Below are 15371 nucleotides of genomic sequence, written 5' to 3' on the forward strand. Positions count from 1 at the left end.
TCAAACTTGGGCTGTCTCTTGTGGAGGTCATAAGTGAGCTTTTCAAGAGGGAGAAAGTCAACAATCTGGTCAATCCACATTTTAAATGTAGGAGGGGTATTAGAGGCCCACAATAGAAGAATACATTTCTTAACAAAGTATGTAATAGTCATAAGCAAATTTTCTCTGTCTGGATCAAGAACAAAGTCCTGCTGGGCATTAAGAAGATAGATATACGGGGTCATATCAAACTGTATGTCTAGTATCTGGCAATCTCTCTACAGCTCCAAAATACATGCATATAGGTACCACTTTCAGAGGTACATCTTGTACAGTAAGGAGACATGTCTGTTTTCATTCTATGGAGTCTCAAAAAGGAGTGTAATAAAATTTGTACGAAAATTTGTAATTAAATTCTTTCATTTTTACATTAGTAGAGGAGCAGTAAACCCTGTCGCAAACCTCCGCCCATAACTCATCACTGATAGTCAGACCAAGGTCCCTTTCCCAGATTACTTTCAAAGGAGTAAAGGAGGAGCTTCCTTGCTCAGAAAGGAGTCTATAGATATAAGATATTTTGCCTTTAATGGATTGTGCTGTGACAAGAAGGGTTTCAACTTCAGTCAACTGAGTTCTAAACTTCCTCTTGAAAGTAAATGAGGAAATGACATGTCTAATTTGGAGATATAAAAAAAGGGATCTTGGCACATTGAATTCACTGCAGAGCTCTTGAAAGGATTTCAGTGTAGTGGTTTTCTGATGAAATAGGTCTGAAAAGGTCCTGATTCCTAGAGTATGCCAAAGATTAAAGTTGGCATCCCTCAGAGCTTTTGGCAAGTCTGGGTTGCCTACTATAGGCGAGTGAGAACATATTTGGGAGGAAATGCCCAGGTATTTCTTACAGTCCCTCCACCAAAGGTTTTGGCTATGTTGCCCACTTCACTAAAGTTATTAATGAATATAATTGAGCTTAGGGGCAATGGACCACAGGATTGGGCTTTTATCTGAATCCACGTTGACTCTTGTCTGTTTGTGATCCATGTTAGCATGTTGCGGATTTGGGCAGACCAGTAGTACAATTGAAGGGAGAGAAGGGCAAGACCACCCTTAGATTCAGGTTTCGATAGAGTGGAGACGTTGATCCTAGGTTTTTTATTGCCCCATATAAATTTGGTGATGCTTTGGTTAGTTGTTTTGAAAAAGGAAACTGGGACATAGCATGGGAGCATCTGAAATAAATAGTTCAGTCTAGGGAGGACGTTCATACGGATGACATTAATTCTTCAACGTTCTTGATTCGATCCAGGAGTGGAAGATAATTTTCCTTGAAAAGGCTATTCAGATCTGGTGTTATGAAGATCCCAATGTATTTAAACCCCTGTGTCTTCCATTGGAATGGACATAGTGTCTTCATAGAGCTGGTGAGTGTAATATTGAGAGGGCAGACAGTGGATTTGTTCAAATTGATCTTATAACCTGAAAACCTTCCATACTGAGCAATTGTGTCTAAAATGGGAGGGATTTCTCAGGGATGGATATGTAGAGCAAGACATCATCAGCGTAAAGCGAAATCTTGTGCTGCAGGCCGCCTGCAGAAACACCCATAATACTTGGATTGCTCCTTATCAACTGTCAGAGGCTCCGCCCCGAACAAGTAAAGCAGGGGGGACAGCGAGCACCCTTGTCTTGTGCCCCGTTCCAGAGGGAATCTGTCAGAGTTCAGTCTGTTAGTTGTCACCATGGCATTTGGATGAGAGTATAGTGATTTGATCCATTTAATAAAATGTGGGCCCATTTTGAACTTTTCTAAGACTGAAAACAGAAATCTCCACTCCATCCTGTCAAACGGCTTCTCAGCATCCAGTGAAGCCAGCAGGAGAGGGGTCTTCTGTGCATTTACTTGATCAATAATATCAAAAAATTCGGTGAATGTTATCAGAAGAGTATCTGTCTCTAATAAATCCAGTTTGGGGTGCCTTTATTATTTTGGGAAGAACAGTGTTTAGTCTTTTGGCGAGCAATTTGGTAATTGTTTTGTAGTCGAAATCCAACAAGCTTATGGGCCGGAAGGATGAGCAGGATAGAGGGTCCTTGTCTTCTTTGAGCAACACTGTAATGCGAGCTGTGTGCATTGGATCTGGGAGAACTCCGTTTTTGCAAAAATCCTCCAGCATTGGCATGAAGATGGGGCGGAGCTGGGGCCAAAAAGCTTTGTAGAACTCTCTGGGGAATCCATCTGGACCTGGGAACTTATTAGGTGGCATGGAGGTAATTGCCTCCAGGATCTCCTCAGGAGTGAAGGGGGAGTTGAGATCTTCTTGGTCGGTCTCTGATAGTTTAGGTAGTGAGATTCTCTCTAGGGAAGAGTGGAGTTCTGCCTCCGTGTGTTTTCTCTCAGAGGTATATAGTTTGCAGTAAAAATCATGAAAAGTTCAATTGATCTTTTTTGGGTCATATGTGACCTCGTCCTCTGCTGTTCGGATAGCCATGATTGTGCGCTCTGACTGCTCTTTTTTTTATTGGTAAGAAAGCAATCTACTAGGCCTATTGCTATACTCATGGTATTTTTGTTTAGTAAAGAAAACTTTTTTTATCTCCCGAGTGTAGTCCAAATTCAGTTTGGCTTTGGCTGCTTTAAGTTGACTCCAGGAGGTGCTGTCTGGGGATTGTTTATGTACTTTTTCACAACATTCCAGCTCCCTCTCGAGATCTAGCCTGTGTGCTTCCATTGCTTTTTTCTTAGAGGAAGCATATGCGATTAGATTACCTCATAGTGTGGCTTTAGCAGCGTCCCACATTGTGGCCGGAGAAACAGGAGAATCTTTGTTGTCTTGTGTGTAGTTGTCTATCCATGTAGTTACCAATCTATGGAACGCTTCGTTTGATAACATGGAGGTGTTGAATTTCCAGCTCTTTGACCTCGGGATGTTTTTGCAGAGGTCAAAGCGGAGGTGGAAAAAGCCGTGATCTGAAAGTGCTATGGGTCCGATTGTACACGTGGCTGAATTTATTAACTCTTTGGGATAAAAATGTAATCTATATGGGAGTAGGTGTTATGGACATTAGAGTAGTATGTATAGTCCATAGATGAGCTATTAGTCTCTCTCCAGATATCTATCAGTCCCATCTCTTTAGAGTTCAACATCTTTGCAGATCTAGGATTTGTGGTGGGGACTTGAGATGATTTGTCTATGGTTGGGTTAAGGGTACAATTAAAATCTCCGGCCACCACGCCAAAGGAAACACAATGCTCATTGAACAGGGTTATCATTTTTGACATGAAAGCAGGAGTATCTGTGTTAGGGGCGTATAGATTTAAGATAGTAATTGGTTGACCATACAGTGACCCACTTATCAAAATAAATCTCCACTCCGGATCAGATACAGTGCCTTGTGAAAGTATTCGGCCCCCTTGAACTTTGCGACCTTTTGCCACATTTCAGGCTTCAAACATAAAGATATAAAACTGTATTTTTTGTGAAGAATCAACAACAAGAGGGACACAATCATGAAGTGGAACGACATTTATTGGATATTTCAAACTTTTTTAACAAATCAAAAACTGAAAATTTGGGTGTGCAAAATTATTCAGCCCCCTTAAGTTAATACTTTGTAGCGCCACCTTTTGCTGCGATTACAGCTGTAAGTCGCTTGGGGTATGTCTCTATCAGTTTTGCACATCGAGAGACTGACATTTTTTCCCATTCCTCCTTGCAAAACAGCTTGAGCTCAGTGAGGTTGGATGGAGAGCATTTGTGAACAGCAGTTTTCAGTTCTTTCCACAGATTCTCGATTGGATTCAGGCCTGGACTTTGACTTGGCCATTCTAACACCTGGATATGTTTATTTTTGAACCATTCCATTGTAGATTTTGCTTTATGTTTTGGATCATTGTCTTGTTGGAAGACAAATCTCCATCCCAGTCTCAGGTCTTTTGCAGACTCCATCAGGTTTTCTTCCAGAATGGTCCTGTATTTGGCTCCATCCATCTTCCCATCAATTTTAACCATCTTCCCTGTCCCTGCTGAAGAAAAGCAGGCCCAAACCATGATGCTGCCACCACCATGTTTGACAGTGGGGATGGTGTGTTCAGGGTGATGAGCTGTGTTGCTTTTACGCCAAACATAACGTTTTGCATTGTTGCCAAAAAGTTCAATTTTGGTTTCATCTGACCAGAGCACCTTCTTCCACATGTTTGGTGTGTCTCCCAGGTGGCTTGTGGCAAACTTTAAACAACACTTTTTATGGATATCTTTAAGAAATGGCTTTCTTCTTGCCACTCTTCCATAAAGGCCAGATTTGTGCAATATACGACTGATTGTTGTCCTATGGACAGAGTCTCCCACCTCAGCTGTAGATCTCTGCAGATCATCCAGAGTGATCATGGGCCTCTTGGCTGCATCTCTGATCAGTCTTCTCCTTGTATGAGCTGAAAGTTTAGAGGGACGGCCAGGTCTTGGTAGATTTGCAGTGGTCTGATACTCCTTCCATTTCAATATTATCGCTTGCACAGTGCTCCTTGGGATGTTTAAAGCTTGGGAAATCTTTTTGTATCCAAATCCAGCTTTAAACTTCTTCACAACAGTATCTCGGACCTGCCTGGTGGGTTCCTTGTTCTTCATGATGCTCTCTGCGCTTTTAACGGACCTCTGAGACTATCACAGTGCAGGTGCATTTATACGGAGACTTGATTACACACAGGTGGATTGTATTTATCATCATTAGTCATTTAGGTCAACATTGGATCATTCAGAGATCCTCACTGAACTTCTGGAGAGAGTTTGCTGCACTGAAAGTAAAGGGGCTGAATAATTTTGCACGCCCAATTTTTCAGTTTTTGATTTGTTAAAAAAGTTTGAAATATCCAATAAATGTCGTTCCACTTCATGATTGTGTCCCACTTGTTGTTGATTCTTCACAAAAAAAATACAGTTTTATATCTTTATGTTTGAAGCCTGAAATGTGGCAAAAGGTCGCAAAGTTCAAGGGGGCCGAATACTTTCGCAAGGCACTGTATGTTTTTGTCAATTATGAATGGAACATTCTTATGGATAAGTATGGCTGTACCTCTACTGTTTGATTTGAAAGATGAGAAATACACCTGTCCCACCCAAGCTCTGCGGAGTTTGGCATGTCCAGCATCACAGAGGTGTGTCTCTTGTAATAGCGCAATGTCTGCTTTTTCATTTTTTAGAACACATAGTGTCTTTTTCCGTTTTACTGCATGACCTGGACCATGGCAGTTCCATGTCAATAGATTTAAGGTACTAGTGATCGTCATCACACAGTAATCGAACTTTAGTGCAAGTCATCTCTGGGTAAAAGTGGATAATAGTTACAGCTGCGTTCACATAAAAGGAAAATAAATGGTGTACATAAAATAACGATCTCTGAACACCCCAGCCGAGTTCCCAAACAACTAGACACATCCTGTTGGATCTATTACCCCCGGTCAGTCTCAATTCTGTGTTCCGAAAAAAAAAACGAAAAAAAACGGGAACTGTTAGCAACGCACAACGTCTCCCCCTCCCCACCAAAGAAATGCCTCATCCTCTCCTCTCCGCCCCGCATTGAGTAAATGACAACATAGCCCCCCTCCAGACCACATTAAAAGAGGGAGAAAATAAAATCAATAGCCCAGCTTACATATACCTCTCCCAAGGGACAGAGGGAACCACAAGTAATAATAGCAACAAAAAGATGGAAATAAAAGTAGGCTGAAATGTTAGTAGGCCGAGGTTAGGCTATAGAGCCTATCCCTCTCAGCTAAAGGAACATAAATATAGATTGGACGGCTATAATAACATTTAGCGAGGCAGGTGGGTCTTTGGATATCGGCTATATGTTGTCTTACCTCATTTAGTAATAGCATTAACCGCATTTAGTCATTGGTCCGTTTCTCATTGACCAGGATTGTCTTTCAAAAAACGTTTTGCCTCTTCGGGAGTTTTGAAGTGTCACAGGGCTCCTTGGTGAAGAATCCTGAGCTCGTTTGGGTACTTGAATCCCCTGAAGATGCCTCGGTCAATAGAGTATTTCTTCACCTCGTCAAACCCTCTGCGCTTTCGGCGTATTCCAGCTGACAGGTCCTGGTGTAAAGTGAGTTCGGCGTATTCCAGCTGACAGGTCCTGGTGTAAAGCGAGTTTGGCGTTTCCCACTGTGATGGGTTGTTTTTCGCCTCCTGTAGGACTCGTTCCTTGTCGGTGAATCTCAGGAAACGTATGGTGATTGGGCGCGGTGGTCGTCTGGCTGCTGGTGGGGGCCTCAGTGCTCGGTGAGCTCTCTCTCGAGTTCTATGGGCCTGTCGGTGGACAGGTGGAGCCACTCGGGAAGTTTGTCTTGCAGGTAGCGGATCAGTGGCATGTTTCCCTCTTCTTTTTCGCCCAGATTGAATAGAACACAATTATTCCTTCGCCCCCTGTTTTCCAGGTCCTCTGTTTTCTCTTCCAGATGCTCGATTTTCTTTTTAGCATATGCTATTGTTTCAATGGCATCTGTCAATAAGTTTTCCATGGATAGGATTCGCCCCTCTGCCTCGTCCAGGTGCCCCGCGTTTATGGTTATCTTGTTGTTGATGTCAGGCAAAGCATTTTCCAGGATTGTCACCTTGCCCCCTATCGCACTGAGCTGAGAGTTAATGGCATTTAATTTAATGTTGAGTTCTGTACGTTGGGATCTCAACTCAGAAAGGATGTCTTCGACAGAGTGCGATGTTGGCATTCTTTGGGCCTCGGGGAGGAACGGGTCCTCTTGCTCCTGGCTAATGGCGCTAGCTTTTTCTGAAGCTTCTTCTTGGAGGCTTTTTCCATTGCTAATTGCTCGAGTCCGGGTAAAAATGTCACCTGTAGTGTCGCCTTTTGTAGCCGCCATGACTTTTTCTTACTAAAGCTAAATGAGTTTAAACTTGAAGTGGAGGTAAGATTAGGAATTGGAAACTACTTGTGTGGAGCTCTTAGTTCACGTGGCCATCTCGTTCAAGGGTCACGTGATCCCCCCCCCCACCTCCTTCCCAATTTTGTCATATCCAAATGCGATCCAATTACGATCTTATCTCATTGCTGCAACTCCCCAACGGGCTGGGAAGAGGCAAAGATCGAGTCATCCCTCTTCCGAAACATGATGCGCCAAACCGCGCTTCTTAACACTGTCTTAACACTTTGAAAACTCCCTAGTCATTGCCAATGGCAAGGATAAAATGATGCATGGTCGAAAATAGGAGGAGTGGTACTCAGTGATGGGTTCTATTCAGGACATAAAGTTAATTTCTTTGACATATTTTTTGCAATTTTACTTTTATGCCTTATTGCAAACAGGATGCATGTTTTGGAATATTTTAATTCTGTACAGGCTTCCTTCTTTTCACTGATATTTAGGTTAGTATTGTGGAGTAACTACAATGTTGTTGATCCATCCTCAGTTTTCTCCTATCACAGCCATTAAACTCTGTAACGGTTGGCCTAATGGTGAAATCCCTGAGCGGTTTCCTTCCTGTCCGGCAACTGAGTGAGAAAGGACGCCTGTATCTTTGTAGTGACTGGGTGTATTGATACACCATCCAACGTGTAATTATTAACTTCACCATGCTCAAAGGGATATTTAATGTCTGCTTTTTTTAACCCATGAACAATAAGTCCCTTCTTTGCAAGGCATTGGAAAATCTCCCTTGTCTTTGCGGTTGAATATGTGTTTGAAATTCACTGCTCAACTGAGGGACCATACGGACAATTGTATGTGTGGGGTACAGAGATGAGGTAGTCATTCAAAAATCATATTAAACACTATTATTACACACAGAGTGAGTACAACGTATTATGTGACTTGTTAACTTGTTAAGTAAATTTGTACTCCTGAACTTATTTAGGATTGCCATAACAAAGGGGTTGAATACTTATTGACATTTCAGCTTTTCATTTTTAATTACTTAGTAAACATTTTAGTTGCTTAGTAAACATTACTTAGTAAACATTCCACTAAGACATTATGTGGTATTGTGTGTGGGCCAGTGAAACACAATCTTAATGTAACCATTTTAAATTCAGGCTGTAACACAACAAAATGAGGGAAAAGTCAAGGGGTGTGAATACTTTCTGAAGGCACTGTAACTGTAACCATTCTGAGCTCCCAGAACCACACTGATCCTAGACCAGAACATAGAAGGGCAGATAGGCCACCACTGCTTCTATCCAATAAGAAGGCTTGGAGTGTGTGACCTTGTTGATGATGTTCAAACAACATTCTATTCCTCAGTTCTTCTCTGATTGGTGAGGGAAAGGAAGGTGGGCTGATGGTTGTTATGGTGATTATTATCCATGAGCAGGGACCTCCCAACACCCATCTAATTTACGTGTGTGCATCTTTTACACACCTGTCTCTAAATAAGCTGCACTGATTCTGCATTTTACGCCAGAAGTTCAGTTATTACCTAGAAAAATCTGAGCTTTCCCTATGCATTCCTTCTCATAATGGCATCTCAACAGTTTTCCTTGAACTGTTAACAATGTACTGAAAATGGGGATGGCGAATGCAGGTTTTTCCTCCCATGAACTCCATGCCACTAATGGCAGAGTGAGCACCGCTTTTAAGTGATTACAGGGTAAAGTGCCCATACTTTTTTCAAATCTCTGCCACTACTTTCCTTTAAGGTCTAATCTGGCCCTACTTTACCCAATATAGGAGCTGAAAAGTGCTTTCTCCACCTGACCGGAGCAGAGTGGAGCTGCAGAAAGCCTGTTATTAGCTGTTCTACAGAGAGTGAGGGCTCCACAGCCTGTAATGCTTCTGCTCATCCAGCCACTTGAGGGGAGAACAAGAGCCACATGCTCCATTACACTGAAATGATAGGATTTGTCTCCAATGTGGCCCATTGCCCTGCCATAAAGTGTATGCTCGTAAACACATTTTTAAAAACCACAAGGTGCCTCTTCCAATTTTTGGTAATCATAGGAGAATGTGTTAGAAGGTTGTTGTGTGCCATTGGGATTGATCATGGATTTCTATCAAGGGCAACCATGGGACAAATCAACATTTTGTGTTCCTAGTCTCCACATGAATCCTTAATACTTAACTTTTGTTCCAGACTCTGTTGTTGTCATTTGAATTTTCCTGTAGGGTGTTACAATCATTATCATATCTAGTTCAGCCTGCTGATTTCTTAATGCATTTAGAAGGCTATAAGGACAGTTCTTCCCTAAATCGCCTCAGGGAATGTCATGGTACCAGTTTATGATTAGTTCATGTATCAGTCCATCTCCTGATGTCCACCAGCCTATGTACATAACATGGTCAGTACTAACTTCTGCTCTCTCTCTCTCTCTCTCTCTCTCTCTCTCTCTCTCTCCTCTCCTCTCCTCTCCTCTCCTCTCCTCTCCTCTCCTCTCCTCTCCTCTCCTCTCCTCTCCTCTCCTCTCCTCTCCTCTCCTCTCCTCTCCTCTCCTCTCCTCTCCTCTCCTCTCCTCTCCTCTCTCTCTCTCTCTCTCTGTAGGTGTTCACCAGGTATGGGAAGTGTTACATGTTCAACGCAGCGGAGGAGGGGAAGACACTGCGGACCACCATGAAGGGAGGGACGGGGAACGGCCTGGAGATTATGCTGGACATCCAGCAGGACGAGTACCTACCCGTGTGGGGCGACACAGGTAGGCCCAACTACACCATACCTGACCCTCTCCATCCAAATCACAATGTATCCATGTAGAGGGTGTTCAATCTGACTGTGTGAAGTTGACAACTGGTGTCCCCCAAAGTTATATTCTATGTCCTGTGTTTTTCACCATTTATATAAATTCTGCCCAAAATGTATTGACTTGCTGTCAAGCCAGGATGTGCTTTTCCTTTCAGATTTGGAAGCGATGCCATTCCTTTATCAGTTTCCTCACGATTTGTTGTTCATAGTGGAAGAAGCCCTGTTAGTTGTTCATATAGTCTTGTGTAGGAGGGAGCTTGCTGCCTGACCTGTTAGCTGCCCAATGAGCCTCATTGAATGCCTTGCTCACGTCTCAACCTGCGTGGAAGTGAAGACAGGGAAGTTGTTGAAGCACAGCATCAAGCCAAGTCATGGGACCTCTAGCAGATAGACTATATTTACTCTCCATATATAGAACATGTATCATGCAGAGAGCCTGTTTATTTCCCCCGATCAATTCTCCACATGTTCTTCTCAGATTAGCAGTGGGACACATAGGCTTCTCCTCAGCTGTCCCTTCCCATCACTGGTGTGTTTAAGTCTGTTGTGATAAGGCAGAGGCTAAGTCGCTATACAGAGGGGCACCTAGCAGCACAGTATAGACCTCTTTATAGACCTCAGAGTATAGACCTCTTTGTAGAGTCTCCTAGTGGGATGGAGGGCCCTGGATGGTGCCCTTGTTTATCCCTCTGTGTGCCTGTACGGATTAATTAGCACACAACCAGCTGGCTCAGTCCTGTCAGCAGATAACAGGGGGCTCAGAACTTCCTACTCAGAGCTTCCTCCTTGCAGCTTCCTCCTCACAGCTTCCACCTCACAGAGAAGCAGGGCCTCAGTGCCTTTAGAGACTTAAATCTAAGCAAAGGCACCGGACACACCAGGTACACCAGACAAACCGGACACATCGGACATACCGGACATATTAGACACACTGGACACACGGAACAGGGCTCCTACCTCAGCCTTTCTATTATTTTTCTCCCCCCCTATTTCTCTCCACCCCTCCTTTCACCCTCTTCTCTCTCTCCACCCCTCCTCTCACCCTCTCCTCTCTGTCTGACTGGCAAAGGCCTGCAGTCAATCAGAGCTGCATCGTCTCCATGGTCAGGTTTGTGGCTAGCTGCATCCTGGGAGCTTTAGAGGGTAGAGAGGCAACTTATTTTGCTGCCATACTGTCATGTCTGGACTCACATTAGTTCATTTGTAGTACAGAGGAAGTGGACAGTATCAGGATAGGACCATGGAGGAGAGGGGGTGTTGACATTTGGCATGGGATGTTTATTGATCTGAAGAATGGAACTGTTGTATTTTTGGTTCCTGGGTATTTTACTGCTAGGGGTAGTCAAAATCCACAGTTTCCTGGGCCCAGTTTTTAAAAAGTTATCTATCTAGATTTTTCCTATTGGATAGGATTAAATGCATAGAAATTGAATGAATAGAATTGGCCCCATTCAAGTCAATGATTTGTCTGTTCAATTAATTCGATTTTTATGCATTTAATCCTATCCGATAGGTCAAAAAAAAACTGGGCTGTGTTCTTCATCTAGATTGGATGAGCATCAACAGGAGCACAGTACAGATGAAGGATCTTAATTTGAGCCAGTTTTCTACAGCAGGAAAATGATCTTGCAGCAACAGAAAAGGCGAAGTATTATGTGTACATCTTGGCCATGTTCTGTTATAATCTCCACCCGGCACAGCCAGAAGAGGACTGGCCACCCCACATAGCCTGGTTCCTCTCTAGGTTTCTTCCTAGGTATTGGCCTTTCTAGGGAGTTTTTCCTAGCCACCGTGCTTCTACACCTGCATTGCTTGCTGTTTGGGGTTTTAGGCTGGGTTTCTGTACAGCACTTTGAGATATCAGCTGATGTACGAAGGGCTATATAAATACATTTGATTTGATTTGATTTGATATGTGGATTAGAATTAATTGACTTCTTTGTAGGGGTTGATACAATTTTTGTAAGGGCAAATCAAATCTGACCTTTTTAAACATTGAATATACTCCAAGTTTACATTTCCTACTGTGCAACAAAAGACTGATCAAATGAAGATCCTACATCTGTAGTGTAAAGTCATTTTTGTCTTTTTCATTTATATTAATTAGTCTAGATTGATTTTTTTAAATGATGACAACAATCACTTTATTAGTCATTATTAACGTACACAACCCAACCCGTTTGCTATTACACTTAACTACAGATGTGCTATCTTAATTTGATCACCAGCGTAGGTGTGTGCGGTGTTTTAGAAATAGATATGCAGTTGCCTAGATACACTGCAACTCACATTGGCATCAGGATTGCTCGGTGGAAGAAATAATGAGAGCTTCAGATTGTCTCTATCGTTTCCTCTCATACGGTCTTCGAGGGGCTGATCTCTCAAGTGCGTCTTAAATATTTGCAGGGTTGTCAAGTGGAATTCAATGACGACTTGTCAAGTGATTAGGACCTCATCGAAGTCATTTTCTCCAATCATTTACTTTTACAAACATTTGAATAACTTTCATGTGAATTTAAAGAGAGATTTGCTGCAGTCCAGTGCTAACCTCCAGCTCCACTTCTCTACTGTGTGTCTGATGAAACTCATTGGCTTCACTCCAAATGGCACCCTATTCCCTGTACAGTACACTACTTTGGGCCCTGCTCAAAAGTAGTGCACGATAAAGGGAATCGGGTGCCGTTTGGGACTCAGCCATTGCACTTGACCTCTGGCTTCTCCAATACCACACACTTTGTTATTGTTCACTGTCCTCAGACAGGAACACGTAACATATGGAAAGTATGCACATAGCTGCTATTGATTTCGACCTAAGGTTTTGCCCAGGGTGCATAATACAGTGTCAACACTTACTACAACCACCTTTCACAGTATCAACACTTACTACAACCACCTTTCACAGTATCAACACTTACTACAACCACCTTTCACAGTATCAACACTTACTACAACCACCTTTCACAGTATCAACACTTACTACAACCACCTTTCACAGTATCAACACTTACTACAACCACCTTTCACAGTATCAACACTTACTACAACCACCTTTCACAGTATTAACAGGCTTCCTCTGTTGTTTCCAATCAATGTATTCCTTTTTTCGCTGTACTTTCTTAAGTCCATATCGAACACAATGCGATCTTGGCCGTGTTTGTGTGGGATGTTGTATGGATTGTCCCTGTCTGCAAGAGAGGTCATCTGAAGTTCAGATTAGAAAGTGGAAAGTTTTCTCACTCTTCTCTTGATCTGAAGACTTGTTTTCTCATTCTGCCGTTGGGTTAACAACTGAATTTTTGCAGGAGTGAGGAGTTAAACACTTAGCATTTCACATCCGACTGTGAGGTTATTACACTGCACTGAACAAATATATAAATGCAACATTTAAAGTGTTTTTTAACCTTTATTTAACTAGGCAAGTCAGTTAAGAACAAATTCTTATTTACAATGACGGCCTACACCGGCCAAACCCGGACAACGCTGGGCCAATTGTGCACCGCCCTATGGGACTCCCAATCACGGCCGGTTGTGACACAGCCTGGATTCAAACCAGGGTGTCTGTAGTGATGCCTCGAGCACAGCAATGCAGTGCCTTAGACCACTGCACCACTTGGGAGCCACTACATAAAGAGAGACCTACGATGATTGAGTCTTTGAATGAAGAGATTGAGATAAAACTGTCCAGTTTGAGTGTTTGTTGCATCTCGTTCCAGTCGCTAGCTGCAGCGAACTGAAAATACCTAGGGATGTGTGTGCTTTGGGGACCTTTAACAGAATGTTCCTGGCAGAACGGGTGTTGTATGTGGAGGATTTATTTACATCCCTGTTAGTGGGCATTTCTCCTTTGCCAAGATAACCCATCCTCCTGACAGGTGTGGCATATCAAGAAGCTGATTAAACAGTATGATCATTGCACAGGTGCACCTTGTACAGGGGACAATAAAAGGCCACTCTAAAATGTGCAGTTTTGTCACACAACACAATACCACTGATGTCCAACCGGCCTCACAACTGCAGACCCTGTGTAACCATGCCAGCCCAGGACCTCTACATCCGGCTTCTTCACCAGCCGGATCACCTGAGACCAGCCACCCAGACTGCTGATGAAACTGTGGGTTTGCACAACTGAAGACATTCTGCATTCTGCAGAAGTCTCAGGGAAGCTCATCTGCCTGCTTGTCATCCTAACCAGGGTCTTGACCTGTCTGCAGTTCAGCATCGTAACTTACTTCAGTGGTAAATGCTCACCTTCTATGGCCACTGGCACACTGGAGAAGTGTGCTCTTCACGGATGAATCCCGGTTTCAACTATACCGGGCAGATGGCAGACGGCATGTAGGGCATTGTGTGGGCAAGCGGGTTGCTGATGTCAACGTTGTGAACAGAGTGCATCATGGTGGCAGTGGGGTTAAGTTATGGGCAGGCATAAGCTACAGACAATGAACACAATTGCATTTTATCGATGGATTGAATGCACAGAGATACTGTGAGGAGATCCTGAGGCCCATTGTTGTGCTATTCATCCGCCGCCATCAGCTCATGTTTCAGCATGATAATGCACAGCCCCATGTCGCAAGGATCTGTACACAATTCCTGGAAGCTGAAAATGCCCCAGTTATTCCATGGCCTGTATACACACCAGACATGTCACCCACTGAGCATGTTTGGGATGCTCTGGATTGACGTGTACAACAGAGTGTACGACAGCGTGTCCATATCCCCCCAATATCCAGCAACTTTGCAAAGCCATTGAAGAGGAGTGGGACAGCATTCCACAGGCCACAATCAACAACCTGATCAACTCTATGTGAAGGAGATGTGTCGCGCTGCATGAGGCAAATGGTGTTCACACCAGATAGTGACTGGTTTTCTGATCCACTTCCCTAACCTATTTTTTAAGGTACCTGTGACCAACAGATGCATATCTGTATTCCTAGTCATGTGAAATCCATAGATTAGGGTCTAATGAATTTATTTCATCAGTAAAATCTTTGAAATTGTTGCATTTTAGGTTTGTATTTTTGTTGAGTGTAGATTCCACTAGACTAACAGTCATTTAAATGTTTTCTTTTACCTGAAATGTTCTTGATCAAACATACAGTTGAAGTCGGAAGTTTACATACACTTAGGTTGGAGTCATTAAATCTAATTTTTCAACCACTCCACAAATTTCTTGTTAACAAACTATATTTTTGGCAAGTCGGTTAGGACATCTACTTTGTGCATGACACAATTCATTTGAGTCAATTGGAGGTGTACCTGTGGATGTTTTTCAAGGCCTACCTTCAAACTCAGTGCCTCTTTGCTTGACATCATGGGAAAATCAAAAGAAATCAGCCAAGACGTCAGATAAAAATGTGTAGACCTCCACAAGTCTGGTTCATCCTTGGGAGCAATTTCCAAACACCTGAAGGGACCACATTCATCTGTACAAACAATAGTACGCAAGTATAAACACCATGGGACCACACAGCCGTCATACCGCTCAGGAAGGAGACGCGTTCTGTCTCCTGGAGACGTACTTTGGTACAAAAAGTGCAAATCAATCCTATATCCACAGTAAAACGAGTCCTATATTGACATAACCTGAAAGGCCGCTCAGCAAGGAGAAGCCACTGCTCCAAAACCGCCATAAAAAAGCCAGACTATGGTTGCAACTGCACATGGGAACAAAGATCGTACTTTTTTTCCTCTGGTCTGATGAATCAAAAA

General features: G+C 43.0%; 1 protein-coding gene across 2 annotated transcripts in view; it reads left to right on the plus strand.

Annotated features, from left to right (window-relative positions):
• The window catches only part of LOC109897421 (acid-sensing ion channel 2-like), a 565196-nt gene that overhangs the window by 500322 nt on the left and 49503 nt on the right, over positions 1-15371 (plus strand). For both annotated transcript variants that reach the window (XM_031834854.1, XM_031834853.1), the window contains one exon: positions 9462-9612. In XM_031834854.1, the coding sequence (XP_031690714.1) occupies positions 9462-9612 (151 nt within the window). The remainder of the gene's footprint in view (positions 1-9461; positions 9613-15371) is intronic.

Source organism: Oncorhynchus kisutch, linkage group LG10 (assembly GCF_002021735.2).
Source record: "Oncorhynchus kisutch isolate 150728-3 linkage group LG10, Okis_V2, whole genome shotgun sequence".
Classification (NCBI taxonomy): domain Eukaryota; kingdom Metazoa; phylum Chordata; class Actinopteri; order Salmoniformes; family Salmonidae; genus Oncorhynchus; species Oncorhynchus kisutch.